We start from the raw sequence: 19950 nt of genomic DNA on the forward strand, positions 1-19950 counted from the left end.
TGGCTCATGTTTCCATACCCTCTCCCCCAACACATACACACAGAAAAATCTAACAGGACCTGATCCTGATGTACAGAGATGTGTGTCAAAGAGGAAAAATAAGGTTAAACTTCATACTGATATTAGAGAACTGACTTTTAAAAATAATCATATGTTGATTCTACTAAAGAAGCATGGCTGTCAAAAGGGCCAAAATGGATTTGAGGGCAAAGCAGAGAACTTAGAATCCAAATTCACAGGTTGTCCTTCTGGCTCTGCCTCCTGCTGTCCCTGTGTGACCCCTGTCTCCTGTACTCAGTCTTGTCCTGAAAAAACAAAGTTGAAACAACCTCTCTAGGGAATGAGAGCTTCGTTCCTCCCCGTTGGAAATTTCATGACAGGCAGTCAAGGTGAAGGACTGTGTCTCAAACTTGGCAAAAAGTAGCAACCATTTAATTATAAAGCTCCCAGTGATATAGATAGTTCCAAAGTGGGTTCACTGTAGACTCTTGACCACTGTGACATCGTCCTTTCAGTGGCTGTAAGTGATAGAAGACTTGTGCTTAGCTGAGTTTTTCATGCCTGCTTAAGGATAGAAAAGCGCAGAAGACTCCATCCTAGTTCCATTTTTATTTGAGGAGGCTTCAATTGCATATATAACTATTAATTTTGATATCTGACAAACAACATCATATCCTAATTCATACATAAAAATCTGATAGAAAAAAAAAAGGTAGGGTTTCCAAAACCTTTTATTGCTGTCTCTTCTGCAAAAAAGGCTTTTCAAAAGGTGATTGAAAAGAGAGCACAGGGCTTCCCTGCTGGCACAGTGGTGGAGAGTCCACCTGCCGATGCAGGGGACACGGGTTCGTGCCCGGGTCTGGGAGGATCCCACATGCCGCGGAGCCGCTGGGCCCGTGAGCCACGGCCGCTGAGCCTGCGCGTCCGGAGCCTGTGCTCCGCAACGGGAGAGGCCGCCAACAGTGAGAGGCCCGTGTGCCGCAAAAAAAAAAAAAAAAAAAAGCACAGCTGAGTTTGAAGCTCGGGCTTCTTGAGCATCATACAGCAATTTATTGAGCAGCAACTGTATGAAAGATAGTGTCTCACACACGGCGACACTGAGATGAATGAGAAACAGTTTCTGCCCTCAAGACACTTCCAGCTGAACTGGAGAAACAGGACAGTGTCGGTGTAAGATAAGGCAAACGCCGACTAAATGGCCCAAGGTCCTAGTAGAAGTGATGGGAGTTCCAAGGATGGAGTGATCACAGGAGGTGAGAGCCAAAGTCTCGGTGAACCTGAATGAACAGCAAGCCGTATACGGGCACAGAGGATGAGTGGTCACTACAAACAAGATGACTGGGGGGATAGCTATTTTATAATCAGCAGACAATGGCTAGAACAAGGGGTATGTGCAGGGAAAGAAAGAGATTTAAGGTCTAAGGAGTAAGCTGGGGCTGGTCCAAAAGTAAAGGAATTGGGGTCTTCTTATCTGCAGGCTGTGGGGAGCCACTCAAAGTTTTTTTAAGCAAAGGTGTAAAAGGTGGTGTTTCAAAAAGATCCGTCTGACATTATGCCTGGAATGATCAACAGGAAGAAAGATAAGGGGTAATAAAACTAGTTAGGTACCATCATACAGTCCGGAAATAAAGGACAGGAGGGTCTGGACTGGGGAAGCAGGCGTGAAAATGAAGAGCCCCATGCAGGAGGTGAGTTCTATGTAGAGAAATAACAGAACATTGTAACTGATGGGCTTGAAAGGGCAGGGGAAGGAAAAGGAGCAGGTCAACACTTGGACAGATATTTATGGAACTCCTGTTGTGTACCAGGCACTGTACTAGGCCCTAGGGAGCAATGATCAACAAAATTACTTCAGAAATGACTACCAGATGGGGCGCCTTTGGTGGAATTCTCGGAAAAGAGTTCAAACTCTCACTGTCACCGTGAATTCAGTTCTCTCCATCAACACAGGAACAAACCACAGAAAATTGGTGGGCAGAATGTGTTGCTGGATCTCACTGAGCTAGATTCACAGTTTGAGAACTGAGCTGTACTCAGACACATCCAACTGACAGCAACTCTGGTAGACGTCCTTCGTCTAAGCTTGTAAGACACTTAACGGGGTTGGCTTCCATTTCAGTGTCCATTGGCAGCACACAGCAGCTCATCTGAATTTGGAGTATCTGTCCTTTACCCTTTTCCATTTCTTTTTTATTATCTTTATCTACTCACTCTCAAAGCACGCGAAAAAAATCACTTTAACGTTTGCATGCCCTCCATCTCCAGCAGAGTCCTATTGTTTCTTGGCTGAATTGAGTTGGCAGAAGACTGCAAAACACCCAGGATGATTTCTGCCTCATGGGATGAAACTGTACATCACAGCATGACCTATGTGACAGTCTCACCAGGCCAACACCAGTACTCTTGATGTGGAACAGATTAGGAAACGTGTCAGTTGAGCTGGAGGGAGAATGGTTGAGTTTTGGGTTACTGTTTCTCCGTGGACATCACATGTATTAAATGCCCTCGGTGTTGATGAGTATCCTATTGATGGCTGGAGGTTAATACAGCATATGGTAAAATGTAGACACTAAATTAGAAGTGACATTTTAACCCTAAATTATTCTCCAGCTTCTAGGGAATACATCCACACTGTCAGATACAATACTGGGATTTCAGCCATCCTTAGACATAATGACATGCAAGAGAAACAAATTAAAAGTAAATTTGGGGTAGGGGGGATAAATTAGGAGTTTGGGATTAAAATATACACACTACTATATATAAAATAGATAACCAACAAGAACCTACTTTATAGCACAGGGAACTATACTCAATATCTTGTAATAACGTATAAGGGAAAAGAATCTAAAAAAGAATATATATATTCATATATATATGAATAAGTGAATCACTTTGTTGTACACCTGGAATTAACACAATATTGTAAATCAACTATATTTCACTAAAAATGTTTTTTAATTGTAAAAAAAAAAGTAAATTTGCCACCGCCTTCTTGCAAAACCACTCCAGTAATACTACCCTGCTCTTAATAATTGCTTACTGTTTCTCCTTGTTTTCATCTTTCAAAATGTCACATTAGTCCAGCAATCTTTAAGAGTATTTCTAAATCTGTTTTTCATTTATGGTCACTGGGTGCTGGAGTTGGGGCCCGGTATTACCCAAACACTACCTGTCTACAGATGTAAAAAGCTTTGGAGATAGGTTACGACAAGCCATTCCCTTTTATCTCTTTCTGAAGTGGAACCAAATTCAAAGCCGTGACCACATATCCAGAGGTGACTCTTGGTACAGAGTTTCAAAAAAAAAGCCTATTAGGAGCTAAATAAAAGGTGTTGAATTTGCTACATTCTGTGCACATTTTCTAATTGTCCATTTCTTTTTCCATCCGTACCCTGGCAAGTGATAATAGTTCAGTATAGATTAGCTACTAGTAGTTGTAATATTAGTAGTGGTAATATGTGTGATGATGACGTTAATTTAATTTGAAAACCCTAAGTTAGTGGTTTTTAAACTTTAGCGTACCCAAGAATCACACAGAGTGCACATTTGAAACGCACATCACACTTCTGGGGTTCGCCACAAGAAATTCTGATTCGGCAACCCTGGCATGGAGCCCAGGAACCACTGCATGATTCAGAGGCAGGTAATCTGTAGACCACACTGTGAGAAGCACTGACTCTGGAGTTCACCAGACATCAGTTTCTATACATTAGCATTTGAGGGCAGGGGGAGAAGATTCATGCTAAAAGTAAACTGCATGTGTCTTTGGACAGAAAATGCCATTTAATATTCAGCATAGTATCTTATTGAATAACATAACTGGCACTGCAGAGAAATAACTCTCATGTAATAGAAAACCATGCAAAACTTCACTAGATTATTGAAATACAAGTGCCTATGAAAAGCTAATTTTCTTTAAAATACTGTGTCATTTTAGGGGGAAATGCTTCCAGAATAAACGCTATCATGTGTTCCATCTAGTGCCTTTCTCTCTGTTGATAACATTTGCATATTAAAATACAGTATATCTGCAGTGAGTGCTTATTGCTCTAATTCTCATTAGGCACGTAGGCTCTTAGACTTGAATAGAAAAGTCTGAAGGTGTGAAGTCCTGTGGCTTGAAAACAAGCAGGATACTAAATTCTTCAAGTAGGAATAGTGGAAAGAGGAAGGAAACTCAGATGTTTACTTGGGTAGGAAGTTGTGTGGTCCCATCCATGAGCTTGTTAGGGAGAATTTGAGAAAGGCCCCTGGAGAGCACCCAAAGCTGATTAAAGCTGGATCTTCAGTAACAAGTATTGATTGCACAGAAGGATGTGGCACAAGCGCCAACTGGCAGCTCTTCTTTGCTGTTCACTGAAGGTTGAGCTCTGAGTGAATGTGTCTTATAGGAAATTGCATCAGGAGATTTTAGGAGGATTTTAAGAGTTACTGAAATGCCAAAATGCACTGCTGAAAGATCATTCATTCAGTCAGTCAACATGTAACGAGTATGTATTGAGCGCCTACCCCATGCCAAGCCCTGCACAGAGGGCCAGTGATGTGACTGTGCCTCACTGGAAGCTTCTAATAATCATCTGTCCGCCTGAGATGACTTGGATACCTTGACTTAATTAAATCCAAACAGTATGTCAATCACCTAAAGGGGCGGAGATCAAAATATGAATAGTGGGGATGTAAAAACTATTACTCTCTGAACCAACTGATGACCAATTGAGTCAGTTGCCTTCTCCAACTTCCATACTACCCTTCCTTCTTATTAACTGAACCTTGAGTTTTAAATGAGCACATTTCTGGGACTTCCCTGTGTGGTGCAGTGGTTAAGAATCCGCCTGCCAATGCAGGGGACATGGGTTCAAGCCCTGGTCCGGGAAGATCCCATATGCCGTGGAGCAACTAAGCCCATGCGCCACAACTACTGAGCCTGTACTCTAGAGCCCGTGAGCCACGACTACTGAGCCCGTGTGCCACAACTACTGAAGCCCACATGCCTAGAGCCCGTGCTCCGCAACAAGAGAAGCCACCACAATGAGAAGCACAAGCACCACAACAAAGAGTAGCTCCCGCTCGCCACAACTAGAGAAAGCCCGTGCACAGCAACGGAGACCCAACACAGCCATAAATAAATAAATAAATAAATTTATTTAAAAAATATATATATGAGCACATTGCCACTTGGAACAACGTCCACATTTCTCAGCTTTCTTTGTCCTACGTATAACAATGAGACTAAGTATTGCCCGATGATATGAAAGTAGAGGTGCTCTGTATGAGATCCAGGAAGCCTGGATTTGAAAGGCAAGAGTTGTGCCCTTCTCCCCTTCCTGAATCTTGAGGAAGGGATGTGATAGAGCATAAACAACTATTTTATACCATGAGGACAAGGACTGTATCCCAGGTATGACACAGCAAAAAGCTGGAAGAACTTCAGCCCATGATGACTGTCAAGTCACCATACTGTGCTACAACCTCAAAACACCTTTCACACGAGAGAGAAATAAACCTTTAAAAGTTGTTTTGAGGAGGCAGGTACTTTCTGTCACAACCAAATTTAGTTCTCAGTGATAAAAATCTATCTTCACTAGCCATGAACAGAAAACCCAGTTCAGTGAACTGGGTTTCGGGTTCAGTGAACCCGAAACAGTGGAGGAGAGATACTGGTCCATGTAGTTCTGAAGTAATACAGACTTTAGGGTGGGTTTGATGGGTCTGCTTAGTGATGCTGTCAAAGAACCAGATTCCTTTCCTCTCTCTTCACCTTCCACAGATGAGCTTCATTATAAAGCTGGCTCCCCTTCAGGGGAGCAGGTGGTTGCCAGCAGCTCCTTGCTACTTGCCTCTTCACACACATTCAGGGAGGGGGACATGAGTCCTCTCAGAAAAGTAAGGAAGCTTCTTTCAGATCTTGTCCATTCTTAATAGTCCAAACCGATCATCTGTCCATCCCTGAGCCACTAATATAACCAAGGGGTGAATTTCTCTGGAGCTGCAGTTTCCTGACTGCATCAAGGCACACAGGGGCACCACAAACAAACTCACAGGGGCACCACGGCAGAAATTTAAATTTTTCAAAAAGAACACAGATATACCTGTCAGACATCACACACAATTCTACTATTAAGTTGTTTGGACCTAACTACTTAATAAACAAAAGTGTTAGATTTGTAGGGGTTTATTTTCTGTGTTGGTTTTGGTTTGGGTTTCATTTTTTCTTTCTTGGCCTAAAGGCACCATGAAAATATTAATGAGACACTTACAGGTACTGTGAACCAAGAAAGGAACCTTTGGCCTAGAGTCTCAGTCCTGGAGTCAGAGGTGGAATTAGCTTCCCCCAGATTATGGGGGCTGCACAGAGAGGTGTGGATTTACAAGTGAAAACTGGGGTGATTGCTAAGAAAGCAGAGACTAGACATGTGGGAGGCAACCACAATGTCCATAGGCCCTTGGAAGAGCTAAACTCTGCATTCTTCTTACGAGAGAATTACCTTTGTTTAGGAAAATACAATAAGTCCTTTGGGGTGAAAGGTGAGACCCTTGAAGGCTTGGGATCAGCAGGAGATAATACAGCAAAAGAGAAAGCAAAACGTCCTTTGTTAGAATAGGAATGTGGAGATAGGGAAAGAGGAGAGAAAAGGGAAAGAGAAGAGATCTGAACCACAAACCAGAGTTGTCAAGTCTTTGAAGAACACCAGCATTTCGTATTCTATTTTAAGTGTCTATATTACTGCAATACTCCAACCTGCCAAACTTGAGAAAAATCTGTTACCCAGGTGAATAGGGTTTTCTTTTTCAGGCAATCAAAGAAAGGCTGAGGTCCCTGCTTATGTTGACATCATTTAAAAGAGGAATAGCACCTGTAAAATAATTGTGTCTCTGCAGGGATCTAATTCAGTGGAGCCAGAGACAACAGGAGAATAACCTGCCTCCTTTCCCCTACCACCCTCTGCCCCCCAAATTAGTAGAAATTATAGAGAGGGCACAGAATAGTGGTTCTCAATCCTGTCTACATATTTAGAGTCACCTGGGGAAGAATTTAAAAAGAAACAGTGACGTTTTTCCCCACCCTAGACCAAGTAAATAAAAAATCTCTACGGTTGGGGCTCAGAAGTCTATATATTTTTTAAAGCTCCCCAGATGATTCTAACGTGTAGCCAAGGTTGAGAACCACTGGTCTAGGACATTCCACAAATCAAGGAATAGACCTTGAAGGGAAGAGAGACTCCTTAACTTGTGAGTGGAGGAGGGGTTGATATGGTTCCTCTTTGTCCCACTTGAATTCTTTTTTTTTTCTTAATTTATTTATTTTTGGCTGTGTTGGGTCTTCGTTGCTGCGCACGCAGGCTTTCTCTAGTTGAGGCGAGTGGGGGCTACTCTTCATTGTGGTGCACGGGCTTCTCATTGCAGTGGCTTCTCTTGTTGCAGAGCACGGGCTCTAGGCAGGCAGGCTTCAGTAGTTGTGGCTCACGGGCTCAGTAGTTGTGGCTTGTGGGCTTCAGTAGTTGTGGCAACGGGCTCAGTAGTTGTGGCTCACGGGCTTCAGTAGTTGTGGCACACGGGCTCAATAGTTGTGGCTCATGGGCTCTAGAGCACAGACTGAGTAGTTGTGGCACACGAGCTTAGTTGCTCCGCGGCATGTGGGATCTTCCCGGACCAGGGCTCGAACCCGTGTCCCCTGCATTGGCAGGTGGATTCTCAACAACTGAGCCACCAGGGAAGCTCCATGTCCCACTTAAATTCTCTCCACCAAACCAAGATCACTAGAAAAGGCCTGGACCGAGTCGTGAGATCCAGGATCTAATCCTAGCCTTGCGGTTCACTATCTTTGCGTGATTTGAGGTAAGTCACTTAATTTTTTATCTCTCCGAACCTCCGTAAAAGAGAAGTGGGCTTGATAAAATGACATCACTTTCCCAGGTTCTCAGAGTACCTTATCAGCATTCACTGTCTGACACTAACAAAGGCCAAATCAGAAGGAAACCACGATTTCTCCTCCCCATTTCAGAAACGTAAAACCTGAAATGCAGAGAGCCCAGGTAACTCCCCACACAAGAGCAGGTGAGGTGAGGACGGCTGCTCTCTTCATCAGCCGTGGTTTGGTTGTCATTTACAGGGGATTTGGGTTTCTTGTACAGGATATGTGGGGACAGCAGTGTTTTTCTTAAATACCAATCCATTTCTTATCAGGGATTTTATTAACCCAGAGGAAGAATAGAAGAGTAAATGGTATACTTATTTGGAAGTTTGATTTCTCTCTCTTTCTTTTTCTGGTTGTTTTTCCTGCTGTCTCCCTTAAGTATCTGCTCTTCTTTTAAAATATGAATAGATTTGATAGCTTTCTCCTAAAAACAGTGGTTCTCAACCAGAGACAAATTTGCCCCTCCCTCCCTCCCAGGGGAGCATCCAACAATATCTACAGATATTTTTGTCATAATGTGGGGGGCGGGGAAGTGGATGCTTCTGGCATGTAGTGGGTAGAAGACAGGGATGCTGCTAAATGTCCTACAATACACAGGACAGTCCTCACAACAAAGAATTATCCAGCCCCAAATGTCAATAGTGCTGAGGTTAAGAAAACCCATCCTAAAACGCGAATGAGCTTTGTCACCCCTGTTTCACAGAAATGTCAGTTTCTGAGCATATCACAGTTAAGGTGCTTTTATCCCTGATGCATTTAGCGACAGCAGTGACTTCTGAAGATCAAGTAGCTCATGACAGCAAGAGTGTTCTTCAGTAGGAGGGAATTAAATATCTGTGTAAAATCCCAATATTTATTCAGTTCTTGTGTAACATTATTTACAGGCATTGGAACTACTTATGGGCAAAAATGTCATAACTGTAAGACAATCACAGAAATTGCCTTCACGAGTACAAAACCTGCAGAGGCCTTTGTTACCAGACTTTGAGAGAAGTGGACTTTGGGACCCCTAGAAATTGAGATGTTCAGGCTCCTTCACTGACAAGTTCCGTGGGAGATAAACAGGTTTTGTTTTAAGTATGTGTATGTGTAAAAAATGATCTGAAGGACTCACATCAAACTTAATAGTGGTTTCCCATAGGGAAGGGGAGAAGAGAAGAGAAAGATGGGATAGAGGGGGAGAAACAGGACTTCATCTTTTTTTTTTTTTTTTTAAAGAAGATGTTGGGGGTAGGTGTTTATTAATTAATTTATTTATTTTTGCTGTGCTGGGTCTTTGTCTCTGTGCGAGGGCTCCCTCCAGTCGCGGCAAGTGGCGGCCACTCTTCATCGCGGTGCGCGGGCCTCTCACTGTTGTGGCCTCTCGCGTTGCAGAGCACAGGCTCCAGACACGCAGGCTCAGCAGTTGTAGCTCACAGGCCCAGCCGCTCCGCGGCATGTGGGATCCTCCCAGACCAGGGCTCGAACCCGTGTCCGCTGCACTAGCAGGCAGACTCCCAACCACTGCGCCACCAGGGAAGCCCCATCTTTTTTTATAAATCAGATTTATTGAAATATAATTTCCATACAGTAAAATTCACAAGCTTTAAATGTGCAGTTCAGTGGGCTTTGACAAATGTATATAGTTGTGTTAAGTCCAATAGAATTTTTAATTTTTCATATTTGAATCTTGTACAAGAAACTTATGTTTTTTATTTATAATTTGTATTTTGGTTTATAATTTAAAAACATGTTTTTAGAAAAACCGTTCGAAATTATGTAATCATACTGCCCCTCATTTTGTAAAAGCGACTTAACAAAGATGCATGAAGCATAGCAAAATAACATAACTGGAAATGAAAGGGATGTAAAAGGAGAAACAATAATTTAAATTGGAGCCAAGTTTAAGAATGCAAACCATGAATTCTCATTTCCTCTTTATACGTAGGACATTCAGACTTTAAGCTTCCAATCAGTCATCCTCGCTTATATGTTTGAGAACTTCATTGAATTTAGGTTCCTATTTAGCAAATCCAATTTGCTCTCCTTCCTTTTAAGTATTCATGATAACTTATACCGTCAGTGTTTTTCATAAGCTCATTGAAGGCTAACCCCCAAATATTGTTTGCCCATGAGAAAGCAAGAGTTACATGAGCCAGGTTTTAAAACTAAAGTTATCCTTGGTACTAACAAAGAAGGTAGAGAGTGACTTAAGGTAACTTTCTATGAAAAGCCAACTTCTGCTGAAATTCAGGAACCAAGTCTTGTAGAACCATGAAGTCCCCTGTGTAGGGCAGCGGTTTTCTGGAGCCAGCTTCTACTAGCTTACCAGGGTCAATTGTTACATTTTGGGGAATTTTGACAGCTGGTTGTTAAACACATCCATTATTAAAAATCAGATTACATAAACTTATGATTAAAGAAATTTCATTAAAAACAAAGGTAATAGGGCTTCCCTGGTGGTGCAGTGGTTGGGGGTCCGCCTGCCAGTGCGGGGGACGCGGGTTCGTGTCCCGGTCCAGGAAGATCCCACATGCCGCGGAGCGGCTGGGCCCGTGAGCCATGGCCGCTGAGCCTGCGCGTCCGGAGCCTGTGCTCCGCGACGGGAGAGGCCGCGGCAGTGAGAGTCCCGCGTACCACAAAAAAAAAAAAAAAAAAAAAAGTGTCATGTGTGTAGCCATTACATTGAGGGAAAAATGAGGAAATATTCTTCCAGTATTCAGAAACTACTATGCACTTCAGCAGAGAAGTCCCTCACATCATTGCCAAACAAGTAAAGTTCCAATATATATCTTCATTATTTCATTTGTCTTACTCATTAGTGTAAACAAAATATCAACCAGCAGCCATGTTGGAACTACAGTAATTTGTCAATTGCAACTATTAGGTTGGCCTCAAACGCACGAGCTCTGCAAAACTCAACAGAAGCATTCTGTGAGAATCAATTGACAATATGAAATTTATAGTCAAGAGTATTGAAATTTTTATTATTATTTATAAATTGTAAAGGATGCTACCCATCCTTTATATCAGTAAAATGTATAATAAACTTCTGTAGGTATATTATGCATATGTTTTCCCCCATATTTACCAGCACACTATTGCCTGGAGCTGAAGATCTCAGGGCACTAAACATATGCTAAAGACTCTTTTGTTCGGCGCCCAGGCTAAGGGTACAGTTAGGTAGAGGGATATAGTTGAAAGTCCCAATGATGATTTTCTTCACACTATTCCAGAAAAAAAGAATGCTCTTTCCTGTGCATAGACTCTTCCCTAACTCCCAGGCAACCCTTTCACAAATGGCCAAGCAGACTGGGTAGAGGATTTTGAATGTCTCAAAGCAAAACAGTTACAATTATTGCAAGGAAAATGTTTGAATGTGTGCCTTACTGATGAGATAACCAAGGAATCATTTGCTCATACAGAGACTAAGCATTAATCCACCAGTGGTGGGGTCTGAGTGAACAGGGCTGGTCCTGGGCATCATTGCAAAGTGTGTGTGTTTGGCCGTTTCTCATCTCTTACCTTGGAGCTTACCCCTCTACTGCTCTAGAGGTGATAATGCCTCTTCACCCACTGTCTTTTTCCATTCCCAAAGGCTTTGCTCTTCCTTCATCTACTTAAAAAATAGAGTAGCTAGCTCTGGAAACCAACCTATGTAGTCTAGTAGCAAACTCGGATGACTTCAGAGGCCAGACCTTCTCTGTCTAAGATGCACTTAAATGCAAACTTTTCAATATATGTGCACGTCAAATAAATTGTATCTACAAGAAGAATTAGCCCACAGGCTGTCAGTTAGTGAGCTCCGAGTCTAATCTTTCAAGGGCTATTGTCAAGGTGGTAGATTGGTGTGAAGTAAAAAGGTGGGCGTTTGGAGGCTGACTCACCTGGACCTGAATCCTGGATTTCTGTCTTAATGTGTGACCTTGGAAAAATTACTGAATTATCTGAACCTTGGCTTTCTTATCGGTAAAATGAATTGTTAAAGAAAGAAATAAGTGAAGATAGATAACCCATCAATAAAGAGAAGATAACTCAATAAACATTCCAATTCTTTCTTGCTATTGAATGACCCAGGGGGAAACTGAAAGATCACCCAGCTCCCAATACCCAAGGAAGTTAATTTTTGATGATGAGATTTTAGGAGCTGAATTTAGGGTGCAGGTATCTGAAGAAACATAGCCAGGGCATGACCTCAGTAGCCAAGTAGGCAGCTGTCTACTGTACTTATTCAAGACTAAGAATAAGACTGTGGGATATTTGCTTCTGCTACAGAACTAGTCTTAGAGAAGCATGGCAGGGGTAAGAAGGGAAGGTAGGATGCTAGACTTCGCATTTTGGAAGTACTTTGGTCTGATTTTTTTCCTCTCCACTCCTTGAGTCAAAAACTTAAATCAGGGCTGTGACTACCCGTAGAAGCTCCCCTTGTTCCTTCTGCCCATGCCCTGCTCCCCAGCCCTCCGCAGAGCTCAGAGTGTTCCTGTAAGAGTATGGGGGGTTTTTCCCAGCCTTCCACAGAAACCACTGTGTTTGAAGATTCCTTGCAGAAATGGTTTATGTGACTTGTGGTTGTAGTTTGAATAGTAGAAGAATTCTTTCCTCTACATTTTCACGTGTGCCATATGATCTAAGTGAAGCAGCAGCTCCAAACATGAGATAATATGTGGAGGAAATGTCATCTAGCTTGGAAGGGAATATTTGGCATTGAAAGTTTGCCCAGATTTAACTAAAAAAAACCATGTAACCTCATTCTTAGGATCACAGCCCATCAATTCAGAGAGGTTGTTTAAAAGACAACCTCTCTCAGGTTATGTTCATTTTGAGCTGATCCATGGAAAAACCATTAAAAAATGAAAACATGATATCAATTCTAGAATGTTATTCATAGCTGTTTGACTCAGCCTTAAAAGGACTGCAAGGACTTGATGCCTGGTGTATTGTCAGACTCTCAATGAACTGTTGATGGATGGGTGGATAAATAAATGTATGAATGATTCTAGATATTCAAGAGCAATGAAAAGTGTACTTGAGCATCATATATTGTATATCTCAATAGAATCTATAATGAGTTGCTTTATTGAGTTGGCTCCATTTTGATACGCTGAGATGAATACATATGTATATTTCATAGGAAGATCAATTATGAGCAAGCCAAAAATGTGCTCTGTTTCCTAAACATCTTTAAATACGTTCTATATAACTTTGCTTCGGTATTTGACCAATGCATCCAACATTGTTCTGTGAAACAACATAGCCTGGGAATTTTTTCAGAATAATTGATGTACTACAAAGAAACCATGAGTAACAAGTGGGAGAATGAAACTGCCTTCCAGACTTTTGGATGAGAAAATTCCCAGAAACGTTGGGAACTGCCGGAAATGCCTGGTTGTTAATGCAACTAGCCATGCAAATCATCTTGGGCTGGATGACATTTCCCACTCTGTTTTGTGACAGCTCCCCTCTGGGGAGCAAGGCCGGTTCCTCCAAACCAGCAGCTGTGTAACAGACCACCACAACGTGGCCAAGATGATTCTCAGAGCCGTTTCCTCGCACGGCTGCATGCCTTCTTCGTTAAAGAGATGCCTCTGTCAGGAGTGAGGCTGACTTTCTTTTTACTGCTAGTTTACCCTTGACCTTCCTTAAATTATAGACTATCATCTCCTGAAGGCAGAATCTGTGACCAAGTTACCTTTTCATCTCTTTCCCGTTCCCACCTCCCACTGCCATCGCGCCCGGCCTGAAGGGGGCGCTCCAAGAGGACAGTTGAATTGAACGGAACACCAATTGTATCCAGTCCTGATGATATTCAATAATTACTCTCTTTTACACAAAGTGGAATAACTCCTTCGGGAAATTGCAGAAATCAGAAAAGACATTTAGAGCAGCGAGTTAACCTCTCAGATACTCCCCCAAAGCCTTGTAGAACTGCTGCGTGTTACCCGGAGTCCGGGGCCTCTCGGGACCTTGTGGCGTGGGGACGGATTAGCGGTTTTCTCCTTTCCGTGCTGGCTCCCAGCGCAGCCAGAAGCAGGAAGCATAGCCCCCGGTGTTAAAAGAACACTTTACACACAGCTCTGGAGCAATACACCGCCTCCACCCCTTTTTAGGAAAAAATGTTGGGACATGAAACTAAACAGCCTAGCAGCCACATTCTCAGAATATTTGAAATGATACTCATCTTTTAACAAAGGCTTCTGTGCATCCACAAAGCGGAAGCAGACCCCGTTCCTCTGCCTCGCGCTGGCTCTGTCCTTGGGAGCCTGAGCTCTTTGAGGTGATGCCCTGCCAGGCGGGCCGGGAGCACATGCTCACATCTTCGCAGTGCTGTTCCAACACCACAGGGGAGAGATGCTAGAGAGACACACAGTCTCCTGAACCTTTTTCTGTGTATTCCCCTCTGATGGCAAGCGCCCTGCATTGTGTATATATGTGCGTCTTCTGAACCCAGCCATAAATAAATGCAAGCTGTCTTATTCAGACAATAACAACATATAAGAGAAAGAAAAACAGTCACTAACAGGAAAAGAAAAACCTGTTCTTTGTCCCAAAAGAGAGAAACCCTTTGTGTTCAGAATAAACACCTTTAGCTTTTTCATGGAAAAAATGTATTTTTTGTTTATTATCTATAGTTACCACTTCCTAAATCCTTTTAGTTTAGAAAGACTACGCCTGACAGAGCTTTTGTATTTTTCTTTCCACAGTTAAGCAGAGCCACTCACTGCTCCACACAGGGTCTGTTCTAGTATTAAAAGTCATTTCTTTTGGCACAGATTTTAACCTGTCTTAAAATGATAACCATGCGGTCTTGATAAATTATTTGAAAAGCTTCTCCTAAGGTGGCTTGGTGGTTTTGTTAAGACATTTATTTTAAGAGTATCTCTCAATAGAATTTATCAGTGAATTACTTTATGTATTCACAGCATTAAATTATTTCCGCTCTAAGAATATTATAACTCCTTTCCTCACAGTGATGAAAAAAATGAAACTATCCTCAAACAGTGCTAGGTTGGGTACTGACCTTATGTCAGTAATTTTTGGAATGTTCCCACCAGAAGTTATAAATTATAAATATAAGGCCCAGAAGAGAGAGAAACATTCAAGAGTGAGGAAAACAGCAATTAGAATTTCACATAAATACCATCAACTGGAGAACAACAAATCGAGCACATGGGAGGGGAGTGGTATTGTTCAAGCTAGGATGTGGGGAGATGGGAGGGAACATGGAGAGAGCTGAAGGCCGGGTAAATAAAGCACACCAGGAAAAGAAGGATTCAGTGTCTATTATTCCAGAGAAAATGGGAACTTTCTGAGGTAGGTTTCTCTGCAACCTTGGAGATTCTAGTTTGTTCCTTCCCTGATAAACAAAAAGTCAGCAGTAATAACATCCTTGATAACACTTCCTCTGGAATGTATAACATTCCATGTTTCTGCTTCATAGTCACCACCGGACATGCATGAGTCAGACTGAGAGGTGGGGAATTTGCTGGGCTGCTCATGGGACCATTGAAGTTATAGTCAAGGCTTATGAGGTGTGGCTATGCTTCTTTCTCTTTCAACTCATCTTGTACTAAGAGCCATAGGTGATTTCTTTATCTCAGAACAGGCTATCTTAAGTGTGAGGTTAAAGGGCAAAGCTTGCCAAAACAGTAGATGGGACTGCAGACTGGAAACCTGAACCTTGTTTGTCTGGTCATGCTGTCGTAAAATACTAGCAGCTAATTAAGGGCTTAGTACAGCGCCTAATTATATTCATTATCTTCACTTATCTTTCACAATAAGTATGTCAAAGGCTATTATTATCCCAATTTTATAGATGAGGAAACTAAGAAGTCAAAAAAAAGCTTGAATTTCTATAGCTCACAAAGGATACAGCAGAGACTTAAACCCAGGTCTCTTTCCAGAGTTCACCGTCTTAATGTGTCCCCTCCTACACAATAATAAAGGGAAGCTACTATTATTTTTTTTTTGAAAGCAGCCAAAAGAAAGTCTGCCTAAGATATAATTAAATAGCAATTCATAATAGAGGAGAGCTACTTGCGTCTGGAAATTTTCTCTTAAACAAGCCTCTTCATATTATTTTTGGGCACATCCATTTTATAAAGAGGGCTAAATTGAATATGTTGTTAATTTGCTTATAATAGTTCTAAATTGTCCATGTCCTTGAATAGATACAAGGTTTCTCAGGCTGGGCTCTAAGGAAGAACCCACCCCACCCGTGGGTGATCCACCCTATGGGCCTATCCCCTCGGGGAACAATTTACATTAAAAAGTGCAAAAGAAGGGCTTCCCTGGTGGCGCAGTGGTTGAGAGTCCGCCTGCCAATGCAGGGGACACGAGTTCGTACCCCCGTCCGGGAAGATCCCACATCCCACATGCCACGGAGCAGCTGGGCCCGTGAGCCATGGCCACTGAGCCTGCGCGTCCAGAGCCTGTGCTCCACAACGGGAGAGGCCACAACAGTGAGAGGCCTGTGTACCGCAAAAAAAAAAAAAAAAAAAAAAAAAAAGTGCGAAAGAGATGTCCAGTCAAGTCGAAACTGTACCGTGTCATAACAAGATTACACACAAAAAGAGAATGAATGGTACCATGATTAATTTTGACCATAAATTTAAAGTAGCAAATTAGTGTGAAAAAGTAGATGATATGGTAGTTTGTAGGAGAGAGATTTTGCTGCAGCTCTGGAAGTCAAGAAAGAGCAAAGTGAGATGATTAATAAAGTTTTGAGTTGCACAGATCTGGGTTTAAATCTACAATTATGACCTTGAGCAAGTTATTTGACCTCTCTCAGTCCAACTTCGTCATCTGTAAAATGGGAATTTGGGGATTCAGTAATAAATGTAAAATGTTTAGCATGGTGCTCTGCCTGTTCTTATTGTAATATAATTGTCTATTTGTCTGACAGTCTCCTCCATTAGCCTGTGACCTCTTCAAAAACTGGATTTATGTCTGTTTATCTTTGTGTCTCTGAGCCTTTGATATAGTGCTTAAGCTCATCCCCACTCTTGATGTTTCCTTCTATGTGAAGGATGTTCCATTATCATATTATTCCTGGTTTCTGTCTGCTCTTGACATATTCCCCACTTGGAGAAGAGAATGGATTACCTGATTGGTGAGTCAAGAAGGCCTTACCATCTGTACTCTTCACATCCTCTTGGGAGTGAAGTTTCTGCAGGGAGCGTGGCGTCTCTTCTGCTCTTCCACACCGTAAATCTTACTGTTCAGTGCCTCCATGACTTAGTAGACAAGAGACCTAACTCTGGGGTCCTATAATATGAGGCCCATTTCCACACAAATCTTGAGGGGCAAAGGAAGACCTAGCTGGAAAGATAGATTAGAACCAGACAGTGAAAAGATCTTCTTATACCTCCATGGCATGACATTTTGGCAGATTCCTTAAAACATATAGATAATGATAAAGAATGGAAAGAGTCTACATGAGTAAGCCCAAAATCATACTTGTTTTTGTTTTTAATGTTTGGATATTTTTGGCGTGGGGGAGGGGTGCAGGGGAATGGGGAAGGTTGTTCTTTGCATTTTTGTTTTAATTTGTTGAGGGGCTGAAGATGAGATATCAATATTTTAAGTTCTTTGCAGAATTCATTTTTGTCTTATCTTTAAGTTATTTTATACTAAGGTACTAATAAACCCTTCATTTGATGAATGGACCTGCTAAGTCAGTTTTTCTCCAAGTGTGGTCCAGGGACCATCTGCCTCAGAATTACCTGGAGGGCTTCAGAATACAAATTATTATGCCTCACCTCAAACCTGCCAAACCAGAATCCCTGGGGGCATGGCCTTGGAATATGATTTTAACATTCTCCCCAAGGGATTTTTATGTTCATTGTATTAAGGGCAGCACCTGCCAACAGACAAGTGAATTCAATTTAAATGTACCGAGAAGAGGAAATTATGTTTGTGTGTGTGTGTGTGTGTGTGTGTGTGTGTGTGCAGTTATTGCTAAATCAGTTAACTGACCATTCTGATTACTGCTACCGACCATTCTGATTACTGCTATGATCCTTTTTCCCTATAGACCAGAGCAGCCCTGCTTACTCAGCTGAGGATATCATCAAAACCCCAGCTGGGCCTTTTGTCTATGTGTCTTTCTGATAGATCTTATGAAACAAATAATCGTTTTAAAACCCTTAAAAGCTTAGAGACTGGGCTTCCCTGGTGGCGCAGTGGTTGAGAGTCCGCCTGCCGATGCAGGGGACACGGGTTCGTGCCCCGGTCCGGGAAGATCCCACATGCCGCGCAGCGGCAAGGCCCGTGAGCCATGGCCGCTGAGCCTGCGCGTCCGGAAAACTTAGAGACAAACATGTACTTTTAAAAGAACAAGAAGAACCCTTACAATTCTTCCAAAGAATCGTAGCTACATCCAGTTTTCCTCTTTTGGTTCTAAGTGTCTAGAGGTAATAGACAGGAACTTCAACACAGAGGAACATTCTTAGGTATGGATTGCAAGCTTTTATCCCACCACACTGCCCTCCTTCTGTTGGCAAGTGTGGGAGACGCTCTGCTTAGGCCTGCTTTGTTTCTCGTTATAGATCATGCAACAGATGAGTGACCACCGCTACGACAAACTCACTGTGCCTGATGACACGGCCGCAAACTGCTTATATCTAAATATCCCCAATAAAGGCCACGTCTTGCTGCACCGAACCCCAGAAGAGTATCCAGAAAGTGCAAAGGTAAAAAAAAAAAGTCCTTCCTGCCACAGCAGCTGAGTAGGCCTCCCTTTGCAGCCTTCCTGCCTAGGGATTTTTTTCACAATAGAGTGACAAATAACAGGGCTTCCTTTTCCCCTATACACATCATTAGGAAAGCCAAAAGGATAACATAATTTATTTATTTATTTTATATGATTTTTTTAACATGTTTATTGGAGTATAATTGCTTTACAATGGTGTGTTAGTCTCTGCTTTATTACCAAGTGAATCAGTTATACACATACATATGTTCCCATATCTCTTCCCTCTTACGTCTCCCTCCCTCCCACCCTCCCTATCCCACCCCTCAGAATGAGAGAAAATATTTGCAAATGAAGCAACTGACAAAGGATTAATCTCCAAAATGTACAAGGATAACATAATTTAGGGCCGAAGGAAAGTTTATTTAACTCGCTCTTCTCGTTAGTGTCATTGGTCACTAATGCATGCAAAGTAATTGAGATGATCATGCCTGGTATTCAGACCTTTTCAAATGAGTATTTGGATCTCCCAAGTCTGTGCTCCAGCTTTGATTAAATGTACTTCTTGACACTGACATGCTCATTAAGCATAGAGACCTACAATTAGATGGCCAACTGCCTCATTGTTTTCTGACAAATCTAAGCTGCCCCTCATCAGAGGGTCATTTGTTTCTTCAGTCAGAGAAGTAGGAATGACCCAAAGAGAAGGGTGCTCAAAAGCAGGGGCTACACATCCTAGGCAACAAAGGCCTGAAAGGATAGAACAAGAAGAAATATAAATACAGCACACTTGGAACCAGCCAACTGGTCCCTCCAAGCAGCTCTGCATTTATGTTCCAGCCAGGGAATTGCCCCCTCCGTATGGAATTCCTTCCTGGTCTGAGAAAATCTTCCCAGTCTTTCAGGGCACTCTGCCAGTCTCATCTGTGTACTTTGGTAATTTCAATTTAATCATACCAAGCAGATTAAGGGTGTTGGTCCATAGATCCTTCAAGTGTTCATATCTTTTTTAGGCATTTCAGTATGTTCATCTCTGTCCAGAGGAGCAAGATATTTATAGTAAGCATTACAGAAGAGTCTTAGTAACCACTGATCTCTCTCTCTTTTCTTTCAATCTTAAACTTTAAAACTTTTAGAAAATAGTTTATGCTACCTTTTAAGTATGCAATACTGTATAATTACTAGGCTTATCCTCCTAGTCAGGAAGGATCCCCTTCAGCAGATTAAAAAGAGAGCAGGGGAAGAGGATAAATAGATTTTTTTTTTTTCTTCTTCCATGGCTGAAAGTGTGAACCTGAGGAAAATATAGGACCCCTGACCCCCTGGACTGGGGCTTAACCAGCTCTCAGATGAATAGTAGGTC

The 19950-nt window shown here is 42.2% G+C and overlaps 1 protein-coding gene across 2 annotated transcripts in view; it reads left to right on the top strand.

Annotated features, from left to right (window-relative positions):
- The window catches only part of DDAH1 (dimethylarginine dimethylaminohydrolase 1), a 153504-nt gene that overhangs the window by 129390 nt on the left and 4164 nt on the right, over window positions 1-19950 (top strand). For both annotated transcript variants that reach the window (XM_019920042.3, XM_033863946.2), the window contains exon 5: window positions 18445-18588. In XM_019920042.3, the coding sequence (XP_019775601.3) occupies window positions 18445-18588 (144 nt within the window). The remainder of the gene's footprint in view (window positions 1-18444; window positions 18589-19950) is intronic.

The sequence above is a fragment of the Tursiops truncatus genome, chromosome 1, assembly GCF_011762595.2.
Source record: "Tursiops truncatus isolate mTurTru1 chromosome 1, mTurTru1.mat.Y, whole genome shotgun sequence".
NCBI lineage: Eukaryota > Metazoa > Chordata > Mammalia > Artiodactyla > Delphinidae > Tursiops > Tursiops truncatus.